The sequence below is a fragment of the Motacilla alba genome, chromosome 7 (assembly GCF_015832195.1).
Source record: "Motacilla alba alba isolate MOTALB_02 chromosome 7, Motacilla_alba_V1.0_pri, whole genome shotgun sequence".
Classification (NCBI taxonomy): Eukaryota; Metazoa; Chordata; class Aves; order Passeriformes; family Motacillidae; genus Motacilla; species Motacilla alba.
Window position 1 is genome coordinate 21243744 of NC_052022.1, and position 17205 is coordinate 21260948.

Consider the following 17205-nt stretch of genomic DNA (forward strand, 5'->3'; position numbering starts at 1 on the left):
GACCAATTCTCTGAAGAACTCTGCTTCCCATGCTGGCCATTACCACAGGCAGTAGCAGTGTGAATCACAACAGCACAAAGACAGGGAGCAACAATTTCAGTGCTCAAAGGTGATTATGTGTTCCAGATCAAATCAAAATGAAACCAAACACTATATTCTTCATGCTTTGAAAATGCACAATCCCCAGATCACTTCCTATTACAGCTTTACAGCTCTTCCTACCACTTCTCTTCATCTTCAACAACACCTCCTTTCCAGCTTGCTGGCATACAAGTCTCACCCTCCAGTCCCCTGCCTATTACCCTTGAACAGGAGCAGCCTGCCTGGGTTCTTCTTAAGTCACTTTCTATCATGACTGCGGAGATTCAGGGTTCAGTGTCCACCCACCAGGCCGAAAACTGACAGCTGGTTTCAGGGCACTGGTTCCCAAAGATACACAGTTCATCAGGAACTTGGACCAAGCCCTGGTAAAAGGCAACAAAGAAACTTCATCCTCTCTGGATCTGAAAAGTTCAAGGATTTACAAAAATAGCAGACTTCTACTTCCATTTCTGTCTTTTATTAACACATTCCATTTTTCCTTCTTCATGAAATCAGACAAACTGCCATGCACTGCCAGCAAAAGAAAATGACACATCTTTACTGCAGATTTACAAAAACCCAGTTTCTTTTTAAATCATCAGTACAAGGCTAATGAAGAAAGGCGATCCTGTTACATAGCAGAGGATGAGGATTGTTTTGGCAGGAAAAACCTGAAGGCTTTGAATTGAATGGTAGAAGTTGAATTGTAATGGATATTTGCTCCACAGTTATTAATTACAGTACAACAATGCCGTCCTTCAGCTAGAGAAAACAGATAAGTAAGTTTACGTACGCATCAGATGAAAGATCCCATCACAGGCGTTAATGTGAGACAAGAAGGAATTTCCTAAGCCTTGTCCAGTGTGGGCTCCTTTCACAAGGCCAGCAATATCCACCACATTCAGAAATGCTGGAATTTTGCTGAAATATAAAAGTTAGAAGTTTCATTACTAAAGCAGATTAGCCAACATTTTGGGCACAGAAATAAATTCAGAACATGAAAATCCAACACTTCTTTCTGGAACAAGTTAAACATCACAGCGTGGATGCATAAGACAAAATTCCTCCCATCCCATGTAAAACAACTACTCTCTAAGTTCTCTGTAAATATTTATGTCAAATGAAGTAAACTAGTTTTGAAGTGTGGAATCATACAGACAAGTACACAATAATCAAGCAGGCCTGGAAGGCTGAGGCGTAAGTATGTAATGTGTAATGCACAGTTTTCACAGGACCAAAGGGATAAGACTCAAAAGGCCATTGCACTCTGCTATCGCACACCTCCAAGGTTACCATTTAGTTCAGCAGGTTATGCAACTTTCTCAGAAGAGCTTTTTTTTTTTTTTTATACGGTGTTGATTAAAATTAGCAGTGACCAGGGTAATGCAAACAATTTGGGAAAAAAAGCAGATAAGATGGTGTTATAATATAAACATCTGTGATGTTTTCCATCATAGTGAACAGCAAAGGGTTAAGCAGGCATGTTCACATGACATTTTATACAACAACAGAACAGTCATAAAGTTCAAATTAGCTGACAAAAAACAGAAAAAAGCTTTTAAAGTTATGGGAAACTTTTAAACTGCAAGCTTTCTATCCTCCACAAATTCTCAACTTGTTAAAAAATGAACAATTAACATAACTGGCATTAAACTTTTCATGTACACTCTAAACCAAATTACTTCTCAAAATCCAGCTGAATCAGGGAAAAGTCCCAAGAAACCACTAAACTTCGTGATAAGGTGTTGACTAAAAGAACCTTCATATGCTCTATGCAACTAAGACCATCATCATGAACAGTGGCAGAGACAGAACCACAGTGAAATGCTGCAAATCCCCCACTTGCAGAAGACCAGAAATTGCAGACCACAGACTCAAGATCTCCAGCTTGACAGCTCCAAAATAAATAGGTGGAATAGTTCATTCCCATCAAACACTTCATCACCATCATACTCCAACAGCACTACGCTAGCACTAATACAGCAGCTTGCTATTTTACTGGCAGTACGTACAGCAGCAAACTCCCACACCCACAGCTTTCACACAGCCCCAAGGAGAGCGGTGAGACCACCCCAAGGCAGCATGGGTGCAAAGAGCTGATCTGAAAGCACTCCCTCCCCATGTTCTATGGTGAGTGTTCTCCAACATGAGAGTCAAATCCAAAGGCATAAGTTCTGTGGTCCACCTTAAAATGCCTTTTTCAAAGACCTACCTTTGCAGTGCTGCCCACAGACAGAAACAACTACAAATGTAGGAATGAGGGCTAAGGAAAACCTAGCCAGTAATCTTCTAGGCACTTCTGAAATCTTTGTCCACAGTCCAAACTGAGCTTTATTTTTATTAATGTGACAACTTGCTGATAAATATGTGTTTTCAAATACTGAATATTTGACAACATGACTGCTGTCAAATCTCTAACAGCAGGAAACTCCACCAGCAGGAAAAGCACCTGTCTCATCACAGTGCCTGGTATGGCAGTTATAGCCCAGACAGAAAAAAATGTAGTTACAGAAATCTATCGATCATTGTCTCTGCTCTGAGCAACTGACTTAGGTAGAACAAAACACAACTCCAACTTTTTTTCCTTTGGTGCTACCCCACTTTCATTTGACTGCAAAAAAGTCAGCAGATGTGCTTCCTCACTTCAAATGAACTCTCTAATTTGGGGAGACATGATTCACCAGAATCTGTTTGAGTACAGAACATCAATTATTTCGGGAAGAGTGATGACCTAAAGGTTTTGTTTTCAACCTTGCTCTAACACTTCCAAAGAAAAATTATTTATTTCAAGTAAAATAATTTCACAGTACAAGATGTGGACAAAACATTTTTGTTTACCAAGGGGAAGTTCAAAGTGTCACTAAACCTGTCAGGTATAATACATTAGGAACTTAGTGACACGCTCCATGTAATTAATATCTTTGTGATGTACTTAGAAAGAAACAATTATGTAACGCAATACAGTATGTTACTTACATTCAGCTAACACAATAGTGACTTTAAACTTCACTAGGCCCAAGAAAAGAAGGGCCCATCCTTGGGAAAAAAGATATTTGTGCTGCAAGTTAATGCTGTGGAATGCAGTCAAATGTACATCCATATAAATACACTCTGAAGTAAATCAATTTTGCCAATTTCACATTTTTGTCCCACTGTATTTTTTTAACTACCAGTACACAAACTCAGAACAAGTCTTTATTTAAGACACTAGGAAGAGTAACTCACATTCTGAAGACAGAAGCCAGTAAATATTAATGCATTAACCCAGTAACTCCTATTGCCTGATACAAGAACTAACATACTTCAGAAGAAACTGCGGGCAACTTCCCACTCCTTGCTTTTTGACACATAACTACTTCCTCAGCAGCACGGCAGAAAAACACCACTCTTTAAAGCACTTCTCCATTGTCATTTTAATCTGTGTTTTCAGGAAAACAAAGGTGGTGTAAGAAACGTTCTAAGCTCCCCTCTCACCTTTCTGGTAGGATTAACCTCCTGGCCAGCCATCAGAACAATTCACACTTTCCCTACAAAGATGCCATGTTAGGGCAAGACAAATACCTTCATATGCAGATGGCCACTCTATCACCAGAATCAACCTCATTTGCTACACAATGGAAAGAAAACCCCAGCACATTTCCTTCACAGTTGAGTAACACAAGCAAGAGACCTTTGAAGTGTGTGGGGTTCCAGGGTGCTTTCTCACCTTCACTTCGGGTACCACAAAGCTCACATTCCAAGCAAATTAAAACTGTTCCCACTGGCAGACACCTTGCCGGGTCTAAATCTCTGTTTCATGGTAGAAAGCTGAATCCACAGAGAAACAGAAAAAGGCACAAGCTAGTCACACTTGCCTGTACTCTGAAGGACAAAGAGTCAACATTATGAAACTAAATAAACAGAGACCACTGCACAGAATGAGGGGAAAGTATCATATATCTTGAATATGGTTTATTGAAGACTTAACTGCATTTTGCTTTTTTTTCCTCTTCCTCTAAACAAATTAATTTCCATTTCTTAAGATTCGTTAGTCAGCATTAGCATAATGTCACTGAGCCTCAAATGATCATCAAGAACAGGTGGCATCAACTGATCATTTGTACAAATCAGTGCTACACCAATCTACCGTACAGCATGTCATAGGGATTTATAATATGAAACAGAACACCAAATCCAGAAGTATCTCTATATTTTAACCAGAGGTTTAATCCTTGAGCAGGGATTTTTTACCTCACTTCGAAAAACATTAGCATTGAGTTTCTGTTAGTGTACCACCTTCACTGTATGAGCAACCAAGCAGTATAGAGCACAAGACTCACTGGGCCAAATAAAGTAGTTTTGCAGTCTGGTGGTTAGGGCATTTTCAGGAATAAAAGGCTTATGCATCCATAGGGTTACATATTTTGCCAAAAAGAGAAACTCTTCCTTCCTGAAATTTCATAGAACTTAAGTAAGAGTCACCTGTTACCATTCACAAATGGCCTGAAGTAAACACAGAAAGAGAACATATATATTGTGGCAATCTCTTTGAGAGCCATTCAACTCTCTGTCTGTTCTCACTGCTATTTTTGGCTCATTTCCAAACAGAACAGTTTGGAACTCCTTCTTCCAAGAGACTATTACAGCTCCCACAATCAATCTTGCAAGCAGTTTTGACCAATGTAAGCAAAACCCCCCAGTGAACAGTTAAAGGAATCTGTTTCCAAAGAACTAGGTACTGCAGATGAACCCCGGTCATTTCTATGCAAGAATGATTTAATAGCATTTTATCCATGGTACTGACAAACAAGACTTGAACCTAATGGCACATGAACCAGAAGTGAAAAATCTGCTAATTAAATTGTGCTTATATGAATTATAAGGTAAGAGACTCAATGTGGATTATAACACATGCTCTGTGTCCTGTACATACCAAACACCTGCATTCTCATACTATTCAGTAAGTTATTACACCAACAAAATACAACTAATTACATTTTGCCTTCTCTCATCAGGCAGAAAAGATGGCTCAAGTCAACATTACTTAAGATTCTTCATTCACTGCTGAGAAACAAGCAATGCTAGAACACACATCACAGCCCAGCTGATTTACACAGGCTCAGAACAAACTGAAGAGCAGGCAAACTCATAACACCTAAGGAAAAAGAACATTAATAACAGGATATAGTTACCAATTTCCAGCAATTTTCTGTAAAAAAATGGGATTCTTTTACAGGTGCTGATATGTTAAGAGTTCCAGCCTGCTAAGTTATTGATCTCTCACTTTGAAACTACAGGTGGATTCCATTTAGATAAATGCTCTTCTTAAACATAGCCTAAGTCCCACATGATGTCCCTCAGAAAGTCCCACCGCTGATCTGGTTTCTACAAAATGCTTTTCCAGCAACTGTTTACATAATTTTGACTTTGAAATTTTATCATGTATCTGAGTATGCTATCTTACAATGAGTTCAAGGGAACTTTCAGTCACTATTGCAGAAGATTTTCCTGATCTAGACAGCAATGGGATTTACTCAGATTTAGTTCAGTAACCATCACTCGAGCAGTAGAGATCTAAATGAATTAATTTAATCAATCTGCAATGCAACAGAACAAATCAAAGCAAGCTGCTGACAAAAAAGACAGAGGTCCTGAAGTATAATGGCCATTGCTGGAGTTGAAGAGGGGTAATTGCAATTTAGATATTATCATCCTTTGAGATAACCAAAATTGCTTTAAAATTTAAGTTTGAAAAGGACATCCAAGATAGATTAGAAATAGTCTAGGTGGAAGAGAAACATCGGTGGTTGCAATAAGCTTTATGCTTGTGAACACGTGTGCAAGGCAACTCACAAGTGCAAACCAGGAATGAAACAAATACTGACAACTTTTTAAGTAGTTTGATTCATTCCTTCTCTAGACTCACTCCTGCTTATCATCTCATTTGATTTTAAGCAAGGGAGAAAGCAGAAATGTAAGACTTTAAAATCACCTTTTTATTAAGATTTTCAGACAGGCTGATTCCTAACAGCCAATGCAGTCGTTGGATGTAATTACTTACATATAGGCTATAGGTTAACTACCTGAGGCTTACAGTGCTTCTCCCAGTACTTCTTTTAGTTAGTCATGTAACTTAAAGTAAAAAAATGCAAATAATGGCAGTGAGGAGATTATTGGGGCACAAAATAAATGAAATAAAGAGGAAGTAACAGTTTCCTCTACCACCTTGATGAAAATTATTTTGAGGCTGGACTCCAGTGTCACTTGAGGCACATCTCCTGGTCAGACACAGCACAGCATAACTGTGGCAACAGGCTGGGGGACCTATGGCCTAAGAGTGGTGGGTACATACATCCAGAGGCTTTCAAGCTACTTGTGAGTTAAGACACAAATCACTGCTCAAATGACACAAGTTTGACATACTTACATTAAAAAAAAAAAAGTAGTTCTAAGTTGAAAGTGATTAAGCAGCACTTTAATTAAATTTAGAATAAAAAATACACAATAGCTTCATTAAAGCTTTTATTAAGTTGCTAAAATTTCTTCAGATGCACTATACACACAGTTCTTCTTTGTGTGAGATACCCATCACTCCTAAACACACAGTGTCCCATAAAATATTAATTGCAGTTAACAGGGCAACTCTTTCTGGCTTCCATGTCATAATATTCATGTCAGGAGCTACTTGTTGAGATGAAAAACATCTCTTTTCCATTACAGAATTAGCAGACCTCATCCTCTGCTACCTACTTGGTATTCATAGATAGGTGGGGGGAAATACACCTTTCTGCTTTAGTTCCTGCTCAAGTGAATCAGTCTACAGAAAATACTCTTTCCAGTTACTAAACTGGAACTAATCCAATCATTAGTCTGTAAAACCTTGCTTGAAAGTATCTGTACTGCGGTAACAGAGGTAGGAGGACAACAAAATTAAAAACCAACCATCTCCTTTCTGAGAAAGCTACACATGGGCACAACGTAACAAATGAGTTTTCACTGAATATGGTATGAAATTTATAACAAACAAGTAAGTAGTTTGAATACATACATTAAGTTAGTAACATAATATAAACAAATAGCTTAAAATCATAGGCATTCAGAATTGTGTTTAATATATTAAGGTTTCTTTTTTTTTAGTATCCAAAGTTTCATTCACACCAAAAAGCACGCAGTAGTAACACTAAAGCTCAAATAAATCATCTGTATCATTTGGCAACAACATAGCAGCTTTTACTGTAAGTTCTTAGAGCCCACCTTCTGTGTACAGTCTATATCATTCAACTTATTTATTGTCAACAGTCACATACATCCCACTGCTGCAGAAAGAAAAAAAGCACAGGTTACAAGTTCTGCCAGTATACCTTAATCTATTAAGTACAGATATACCTGTAGATAATTGTCTCTAAATTTTTGCCTATGTGATTTCATTTACAAACATTTACACTTCCCATTAATACCAGTCAGCTTTCAGCACGGGCTAACAAGTGACAGCACAGCAGTCCCAACGAAGCTGAGGCACTCCTCTTTTGGAGAGAGGAATGGATCCTCAAGCAACAAACAGTACCTGAAGATTCCAACTCTTCCTCCAATGGCAGAACAGCAGAACTAACTCACACCAGCAATGCCCCTGGCAACAGAGGCAGCGTTGCTGCAGCACAGCAGTCCCAGCTCAGTGGCACAGACAGCAACTGCCAGCCCAGCCCTGTCCCTCTCCCCTCTCCTGGCTCCCAGCAGGCACCAAGGCAAGATCACTTTGTCCCGTCACACATTATTTCAGTTAAGCCAAAGTCACCCCTTTTTTCTTTTCCCCATCTCCCAACAATGACTGCAGTTCTGTGAAGACTAAGTGTAACATATGGGAAATAAAAACCTGAATGCTTTAGATTTTGAAAGACAAAATCTTGAGGCTAGACAAGAGTCCAATTTAAAGAGAATTCACTGTTTATAAACATTCTGTGTGCACAGATGGATTACATCTACTAATCCAAACAAGTAGAAAATTACCACAGAACGTATTACATAAAGATGAAGAACAAAATCAAGACTATACAGAGAAATTAAGACATTTAAATTACAATTCAGTAGCCTATCTTTGTGACTAGAGCCTTCTTTTCCTGAGTTAGTCTGAGGCAGACAAGCACAAACAGCCCAGTAAGTTACCTCAGTCTAGTGTCCTACTGGACTACCACTAATTATCTCTGCTTTATTACTGTTACAGTGAAATACAAAAATCATATAAGCAGCATAAGTGAACTCAGGAGCTATAACTATCCACTAATGCCCACATCCATTAACTTTAAGTAACAAATGTCTGTAGAAAGTCAAAAGACCATTCAAATAAATACTGATTATTCAGCTTGTTATCAAACTCAATATATTTACAGAATAAAGACAGAAAATAGACTGCTTTCATTAATACTTTAGAGCAATGAGTTAGGAGGGAGGGAAGGAGAATTTGCTAGTCAGAGAACACACATCCAAGTATTTACAATCTTAGCACTCCCTGTAAAGACAGATGGCCAAAGGCAGGGTGAGGGAGGAGGTAATAATCTCTTTGTCACTTCAACTATTAATATGGGAGTAGCCCCTCATAGCTAAGTGAGAATAAAAAGGGATTACTGACACGGCCAAAGCAGCACTAATAGTACAAGTTAGAAGAAAACTGTCAACAAAACTTAAAGCCTATGTCATTACCTCTGCAGCGTCAACAACTTGAAAGCTCTGTCTCTAATTCAGCAGTTTTGTTTTTAAGATCCATGCAGTAACCATCATGCTTAACACTGACTTGAGCAGGAAAAACAAGATAACATGTTATAACAATCCACCTAAACAAACAGCTTCATATTAATGCAGTATTTAAAAACTGCACAATAGTTACAGACAGAAACAGCTTGCTTAGACCTGAAAATTACGTCAGAAAATAGATTTTTGGTTAGCAACTAATCAATTTTTTTTTAACTATGGGTGAGATCTGGCTCTAAAACTGAGGCCCCAGAGCTGGAAAAAAGCACATGTGCATGCTAGTTTGCCCTATGATTTATGTACACTCACTTGATTCAAGATAGCTCTACAAGTAACTACAAACTAAAATTTACAAGTCACAAGTCCCTATTTAAGTTTCCATTTTCTGAAAGCACCTTAAATTTTGCTGTTCAAGCAAAAAAAAAAAAAAGTTCACACATTGAACATACACAGCAGATTACAGTCAATAGCAAAAAAATGATGTGACAAAATTAACACACTCCTGGAATAATGAAAGAATCAGGAGAGATGTACAAGTAGCAGAGCCTATTGAAAGGAGAGAAAATCGGGGACAAAAAAGATTGCCCACAAAACTTATTGCCAAATAACTGAGGATGCAGGGATAACGACAGATATTTGTTTAGCTTCATATAGCACATACAATATTCTGAATGTTTCAAAGTATAGGGTGGAAATCTTTCAAATGAGCAACCTTATGACAAGTTAGGTATGTCCACTACTGTTTATTTTCCAAATCTTTTCAGAAGATCCTCCATGGCACCTGGGAGCAACCACCTTCAAAGACAGGAACACCTAGCACCAAATGGTGCTGAGCAATGACTGAGAGCTCCTACATTTACCATTCTTATAAAATAAAGGTCATATCACGAGCATGGGAAAGGTAATATCCAGGTGGGCATATAATTTCACATTCTAAAACAGATGTCAGTAACAAACTTTCAGATATTATAGCTGCATTAAACTTTTATCAAAAGTTTTGGTTCAGTAATACTATTTCAGCTGCCTAACTGCAGAAAAATATCAAGAATTACCTTGGAGGTTTGTGATACTGGCATAGGAAGTCAAATCTGTCATCTGGCACAGGTACTCGACTCTCATTTGGATCAATAGTACAGAAAGGAAAATTTTCCGCTGCCGCTTGACTCTTTGTTAACACATTGAAAAACGTTGATTTCCTATAAATAACATACAAACATTCTTAAAGTAGTTCAATTTAGAAGCATTTAAAAGTACTGGATTAAACCACATTTTAACCCGAAGCAATACAGAGCTTTCCATTTGCTTTAACAGCAGTGACCACCCCCGATTCTAGCAGAAGGCACACACATCTGGAATGCCCCACTGAAACCCAGTGACGCTAACCTCTCTTCCCTACCCTTTAAAACCCCCCTAAGTATGTATATTGTACACACGTGTTAGCAAAAAAAAATTAAGTCAAAAGCAATGTACAGCCCTACTGGCTATTTCTCATTTTCTTCAAGTACAGTGAGACACCAGTAAGGATGCTTGAACCTTTTCTTTAAACTAGTTTTGCCATGACTCACCCTTTCCACACGTATATTGTTCCTTAAGATTTATTTACATTGTAACACAATTTCAGTATCTAAGCAATAAAAGTCAACAATGAAAAGAGAAAAAAAAGTGGCACAAAAAGCAAACCACATCAGTTAATCAGTTACCAATAATCTTTTGTGAATATGAAGATACAGTTATACCTTACCAAGCTATTTCCATCCTTGTTAAGTATCACTGGCAACAAGCCTACAAGTACTCTACCAGGGGGAAAAAAAGAGAACACTTTCCCTTAAATCAAGTAACAGATTACTTTGTTAGCTGGCATTTTTTAAGCCAAAAGAGCAATTCTCAATTTATTAACTCCCAAATTTTCTACGATAAATATTCAGGTTGTTGTGATTTTCAGAGCTGCTCTACATACAACCAGCATGCTCAAAAGTCACTACCAATTTCCTTTAAAAGTTATATCATAACATAATTGAAAATGCTATGTATCCCCATTGACATGCAGTACAATGCTACTGCTAATTATTTCCTTTATGGAGTACATCTTAACTATGCCCTGAAAAATAGAATAAATTATAATGAAAACATAATTATAGAATAAATTATAGAATAAATAGAATAAATTATAATGAAAACATAAGAAGGCAGTGCTTCCAGCTTTAAGACATGCACACAATCCAATTTGTTAAAGATTTAAAGATTGAGAATGCTGAGACCTTCTCTTAGTAAACAGGATACAGAAATTAATACCAAAAAGTTTCACATGTATATCCTCCAGGTAATCAATTCATCTTCCTTTTCAAGTAGAGCTCCTATGAGGAGCCATAACAACTACAGATGAGAAGCATGACAGAAATCAATTATTAACATTCCATCATCTCTTCCAAACTGTCACTAAGGCCTGTCTCACTGAGAAGACTTCTTCTCTGAAAAAGTTTCAAGAAAGTCCTCTTCACTGCTAATGACATGGAATAATTAACCCCTTCCTGTGCACATCATCCCAAAATAGAAAAGGAATTTGTGCACGTTTGCCTAAGTATTTGCAGGAAAACATGCATTATGTATACACAACAGTGGAAGTAAGAAAATAAAAAAGACAAAGGACATAAGGTTTTATGAAACTCAGTAATTACTAAGACTTTTCCTTTCTTTGAACCCTTCCCTATTATCTTGTCCAGACTCGTACACATCTGCCTATCGCTGGCAGTTTTGCGTCGCTCCACCTGCAAGTACTTCCAGCTAAAGATGGAAGTGCATCACTGAGCAGTTAGACTTGTGTCCCTCGGCTCCCGTCCGCATCTGTCTGCACCCACGCGGCGCCTCAGGTCCGGCCTGCGCAGGGGCACACGCGGGGAGAGCGAGCAGCCTCCCCGCCCGGCCCCGAACACCTACCCCACGTTCGGCAGCCCGACGATCCCGATCTTCAGGGACGTCCCGAACCTTCCGATAATCGGGTGCGACTTAACCCCGTCGCCTCCCTTTTTCGGGGGCATCTGCAAGCACAGAGAGGGCACACTGAGCTCCCCGCGACACCCCGCGCACCCTCCGCGCCCCGTCCCCTCCCGGCACGGTGCAGCGGCCCAGCCGGGCCTCCGCCGCCAGGAAGCCGAGGGGAGACACCCGCGCCGCGGCGGCGGCCGGAGGCCGTGCGGGGCTCCCGGCGGCCGGGCAGGCGGGCGGTCCCGGCCGTGGCCGAGGTTCCGGCTCACCTCGGCGCGGAGCCGCCTCGGAGCAACAGCGCCAGCGGCCCCTCGCACGCGGACGCGCCGGCGGAAGGGGCGGCGCAGCCGCGGGGGAAAGGTCGCGCCGGGCGGGAGGGACGAACCCCCGGTCCCGCCCCGGCAGCGACGGCACGGCCCGAGCCCGGCCCGGCAGCGACAGAGCGGCACGGCACGGCCCGCCCGGCCACAGCTAACAGCAGCTAAGGCTGCCGCGGAACGGCGGAGCACCCGCAGTGGCAAATGCGCGCGCAAACCACAGAATCGACGAGGTTGGAAAAGACCTCCGAGATCATGGGGTCCAACCTGTGTCCAAACACCGCTTCGTCAACCAGACCATGGCGCTCACAGGCCATGGCACTGGGCGCCACGTTCAGTGTTTCCTTAAACACCTCCAGCAACAGTGACTCCACCACCTCCCTGGGCAGTCCGTTCCAATGTTTAATCACCCTTGCTGTGAAGAAACTTCTTCTCATGTCCAGCCTAAACCTTCCCAGGAACAGCTGAAGAAAACCACGTCCTGTCATCCGGTCACTGGGTGCCTGGGAGAAAAGGCTGACCCCTACCTGGCTAGGGTAGGGAAAAGGCTGACCCCCTCGCTCCTTCCAGGGAGTTGTAGAGTGATAAGGTCACCCCCGAGCCTGCTCTTCCCCAGGCTAAGGTCCTGGTCTTCTGTTTGCCAACCCATCAATCCTGCGCCAGAGCAGGAAGCACTGGAAAGGTGAAATACCCCATGCCCAGAGAAGTGCCATAGGCTTTCTGGATTCAAAGGAGCACGGGTGCTTAGGCACACCACTATATTCTTGTGCACGCTTATCTAGATAAAAAGGCATATGGTCAAGAGACCCTTGTAAATACATGGTGATGGATTTATGACATTTACATGGCAAATTAATAGAATAATCTAGGAATAAAATAGTGAGGTTATGAAGAACAGATGAAACATTTAGAATCTATGAAAAATTAATTAGAAATCAGGAATTGTTACAGAAGTCAGATCAGGACTCTTCAAAAAAATTAGACATTTTCTTTAACTCGGGCTCTGCTTCTCTGAACCATTAAAGACAGGCACCATCAAGTGTTGCCTGCTAAGAAAATTGAAGGAGAGAAGGCAGTAAAAACTATTCTTATAGCATGCCCTATTTTAAGTCCGTAAGACAAAATTCTCAAAACTTGAAAAACACCAGAGTGAAGGAGTCAAGGTGAGAGTATCATCAGATATATATCATCTCAGTCACAGTAAAAGGAATATAATATTGAACATATTTTTGAATTTTTTTTAAAGAAAGGACACTTTTACTAAGCCTAATCTGAAATTATACATAAAGATGTCTGTTACAACTTTTGTATTTCAATGACATGAGATTTTTGCAACAGTAATATTGAGTAGGAGAATGCTGTATCTGTTCTGAGTTTTCCTATTAATATAGTGATAATAACAGTTTTTACTGGTAATACATTTATATGGTCTTTTGACTGTCTTAAAATCTATCACTATACATACACATAAGAGGGAAAAAATATATCTAGTACAGATTCAGATACAGTTACTTAGGTTGAATAAGGCTAATGTATTACTACACCAAACATTCAGTAAAATTGAAATTAACAGAAATTATTATAAATTCAGCACAGCACCAGCACCCTTCACATCCATAAATTACAATCTCCAGTAACCAAATTAACATCATTTTTTTCCACCCTTCTAAAGTTCCAAACACTTTACTTGTCCTGAAAGCAGTGTTTTGCAGGACTATTTCACAGCAACAGTACAGGGTAGATTTGCCCACCTCTATTAATAAGGCCATAAACTTTCTGGAAGACTACTTTTGGAGAGGTTTTCTGCTTATTAAATTTTCCCACAATCCAAACATCTTGTCAGACTATTTTGTTGTCCAATCTAGGCACAATAGATCTCAGCAGATGAACAAACATCTTGTCTTCTTAAAATAAAAATATTTAACTTACCAGTTTGTAAGCATTATACAGGTGTAGGGCATAAGCGTCTGATACATGAAGTAAAGGAGTGTGTGTGTGTGTGTGTGTTTGTGTATACACCAAAAATAAAGCCTACTATAGGTATAATTTTGATTTTTAGCTGTTAGGGAAAACAGCTGAACTAGAAAAGAAAAAGAAATTTAAATCCTGCCTACTTTTGTTGCTGTACTTCAGTGTGACTACATATGGTACCACAGTCAGCGATGTGTGTACAAAAATGTGCACGTTTGAATATAAGTTTTTAATTTATGCTCTTCATTTAACGTACTGTAAAAACGGCCCGCTTCTCCCCTTCCCTCCCCCCTCTCCCCCTCCGTAGCTCCTATATCTAACTTACTGTTCGCACGGCCACTTCACCAAATGCAGATACAGGACTTCAAAGCATATGATTCTTTCAGCTAGAAATTGACTCATGACCATGTAACACTTCATCTTACATGCTTTTGATTTCAAGTTGCTTTTAAAGTCAAGGTTTGCCTTATTTGGCTGAATTTTCTATCCAAATCTGTCATAATGCTGAAAACCTCATTTTAAACTGGCATACGTAGTCTAAACCATAATAATCTTGACCATATTACATAAAAAATGTGTTTTATAAGTTTAATGGAAAAAACCACTAACATCTAGAAGGCAATCATCTCAATGTTAACTCTCCAACACTGAAGTACTGCACAAATACAGCTTATTGTACAGCTGGATCATGTACAGAAGCCAAACAGCCCTGGAGCAACTCTACCTGATTAAAAGCAATGTTTAAGAGACAGTAATAAAACAAACAGTCTATTGTTTCTGCCACCAACAGTCTTTGCTTTCTGCTGCCCAGAACATATATTTACAGCAAAGTCACCGTTAACTGCAAAAATAAGCGGTTTTGTAGAACTGAAAGAATAAAGACAGAGCCCCTGATCCTTGCTGTGACCAGGTTATATTCAGTGCAGCCCAGGGGGTGAGAAGAACACAGCTGCTTTTGTACACCCCAGCTCGGAATTACCCAGGTCCCCGCCACTTGAAGGGAGCCAGATGACTCCCAGTAATAAATACACTCAGTACTACAAAGAAACACTACTCAAGGGCATGGTCTAAACTAAATGGTGTTCATTGAGTTCTGTGAAGTTTAAAGGTACTCATCACACAGCTGAACTGTTCTTGAATACAGTATTTTGAAACATTACATTTGGTAGAGTTCAATAGCGTTTGTTCTTCTAGCTGAGGATTTGGCTGATTTCATAGAGAATCTGAATGTACTCCATTCTTTATACACTTATATTCATACTATTCACCTTTGCATTTCATATTTATGCATTTTTATTCTTTTGTATTGTGATAACTGTCCTTGTTGTAATGGTAACAGATTGTTAATGGTGTTGGTGCAGCTCCAAAGATGGTCAGGACTGCTGTGGTGGCATAAAACATCTCTCTCACCCCTTCCTGTGGCATCCCAGACTCTCTCAGTCTAGAACCACCTAGTGCTAGTGCAGAACAGCCTGATCTGCCACATATTATTAATATTTCTAGATCATAGCTCTGGAAATATCAGCTGAATTTTGTAACTTTAACATGGACAATGTCACTAACAAGCATTCATAATGCATACTGAGATGTTCATAGTGAGAATAGTGAAAGAGATTTGCTCACAAGAGAGAAAGCCAAGAAGAGAGAGGTTCTATAGTAGGACAAATTACCAGTGACAGGCCTACTTTAAACATTTCAGTACCTTAGCAAAATGAAAGTACTACTATAAAAGAAAAATATTTTTATGATTAACACTAATAAAAACAGAGCAAAAATTAAATTGGGACTGATCATAAGGTGAGCAATACTAGGGTTTTTCTAGGCCTCCAAGAGGCTATGACATTCTAGCATGACCTTTTTTTTCAACAAATAAACCATATGACATGAAAAAACTGTTAAAACAAAAGGAATGGTAGTGGCCTAATAAAAATATGTAGATTTCACTTTATTTAGTGTTGTAGATGGTAGCACTGAATTGTGTATTAATCAAGTTGTTTGATAGTTAAACAACAAACTATGAAAAAGGAACAGAAGTATTAAATACTTCTCATGCCTTGAAGGGCATTGTTGAACATGAAAGAAGATCCTCTAATTTATAAGTAGAGAGACTTCTGTCTCTGAATTTGGACTATACCTGTGGACTTCAAATAAAGAAAGCAAACAAAAATTCAAAACCAGCCCACCCTGCAAGAATGCTGACTAGGAATAAACCCACAGGTGGACTTATTCTTCAATCAGTTTTTTGCAATCTTTGAGCAATGTTCAGCAGCCTGGGAGACACCAGCAAGAAAGAAACCTTAGGGAAAATAAAATAAAATAAAATGTCTCTAAACTCTACATTTTGTGTGGGGTACAAATTTGAAGTTACAATATCAAAAGCTAAAATAATGTAAGTTTTGGCATTTAATGTAGATTTTTTAACTGTGTGCAATTAAATGTCTATGCAAGAATAGTAGAGTCTTGCTAGCTCTCAAACACACTTCATCTTTCTCTTCTAGGGCACAAAAATGTTTGTGGTGTAACTTCTTAGGATAGATAGAATGACTTCATTTATTGAACACAGCAGAAAAATGTATAGAGAGATCTGGATAGTTGAACTTCAAAACATGATCTCAGGAAAAAAGCCACAAACCTCATTCTGGATCTAATGCAGATTGAGCAGTTATATTCTAGCCTCATAAGATACATTCTATTTTGATGGAAGAACAAAATGAGATACCTAATAAAGTACGTTAGTTAGGTGATAATGATACATTTTATACACTACATATTTGCAAAATGACTGTAAAATGAAAACCAAACAAAATACTGAAAGACATCATGCAGCAATTCTGGAAATCTTTAAAATTTTTTCCGTATTATATTTATTCTACCTCTTAACTTCAGATTGTAAAGTATTTTATAACCTGCTAAGTTCAAATAAAAGGGATTAATCATAGTCATCTACATTTCTAGAGGCCTAGAAAAAGAGTTACTTGTGGAAAATAGTTAGGATAGTATTTGCAAAGTAGTGAAGAATTCTTTATGCTCTGGAAAATCTGCAGCCTTTACCAGGTCATCCAGAGTGCTCACAAAAACTGCAAGTATGGCTGGATGTGGAGCCTGGTGCACAAAAAGGGGGTGGGACATGTTG

The 17205-nt window shown here is 39.2% G+C and overlaps 1 protein-coding gene across 2 annotated transcripts in view; it reads right to left on the bottom strand.

Annotated features, from left to right (window-relative positions):
- OLA1 (Obg like ATPase 1) overlaps window positions 1-17205 on the bottom strand; it is a 128109-nt gene that overhangs the window by 81533 nt on the left and 29371 nt on the right. The window contains exons 1-4 of one of the 2 annotated variants that reach the window (XM_038142020.1): window positions 12054-12210; window positions 11737-11837; window positions 9855-9998; window positions 875-1002 (exon numbers count right to left, since the gene is read on the bottom strand). In XM_038142020.1, coding sequence (XP_037997948.1) covers window positions 875-1002; window positions 9855-9998; window positions 11737-11837 — 373 coding nt within the window. In that variant the 5' untranslated portion in view covers window positions 12054-12210. Of the gene's footprint in view, window positions 1-874; window positions 1003-9854; window positions 9999-11736; window positions 11838-12053; window positions 12211-17205 lie in introns of those variants that run through there. The other variant, XM_038142019.1, reaches the window with a different exon arrangement.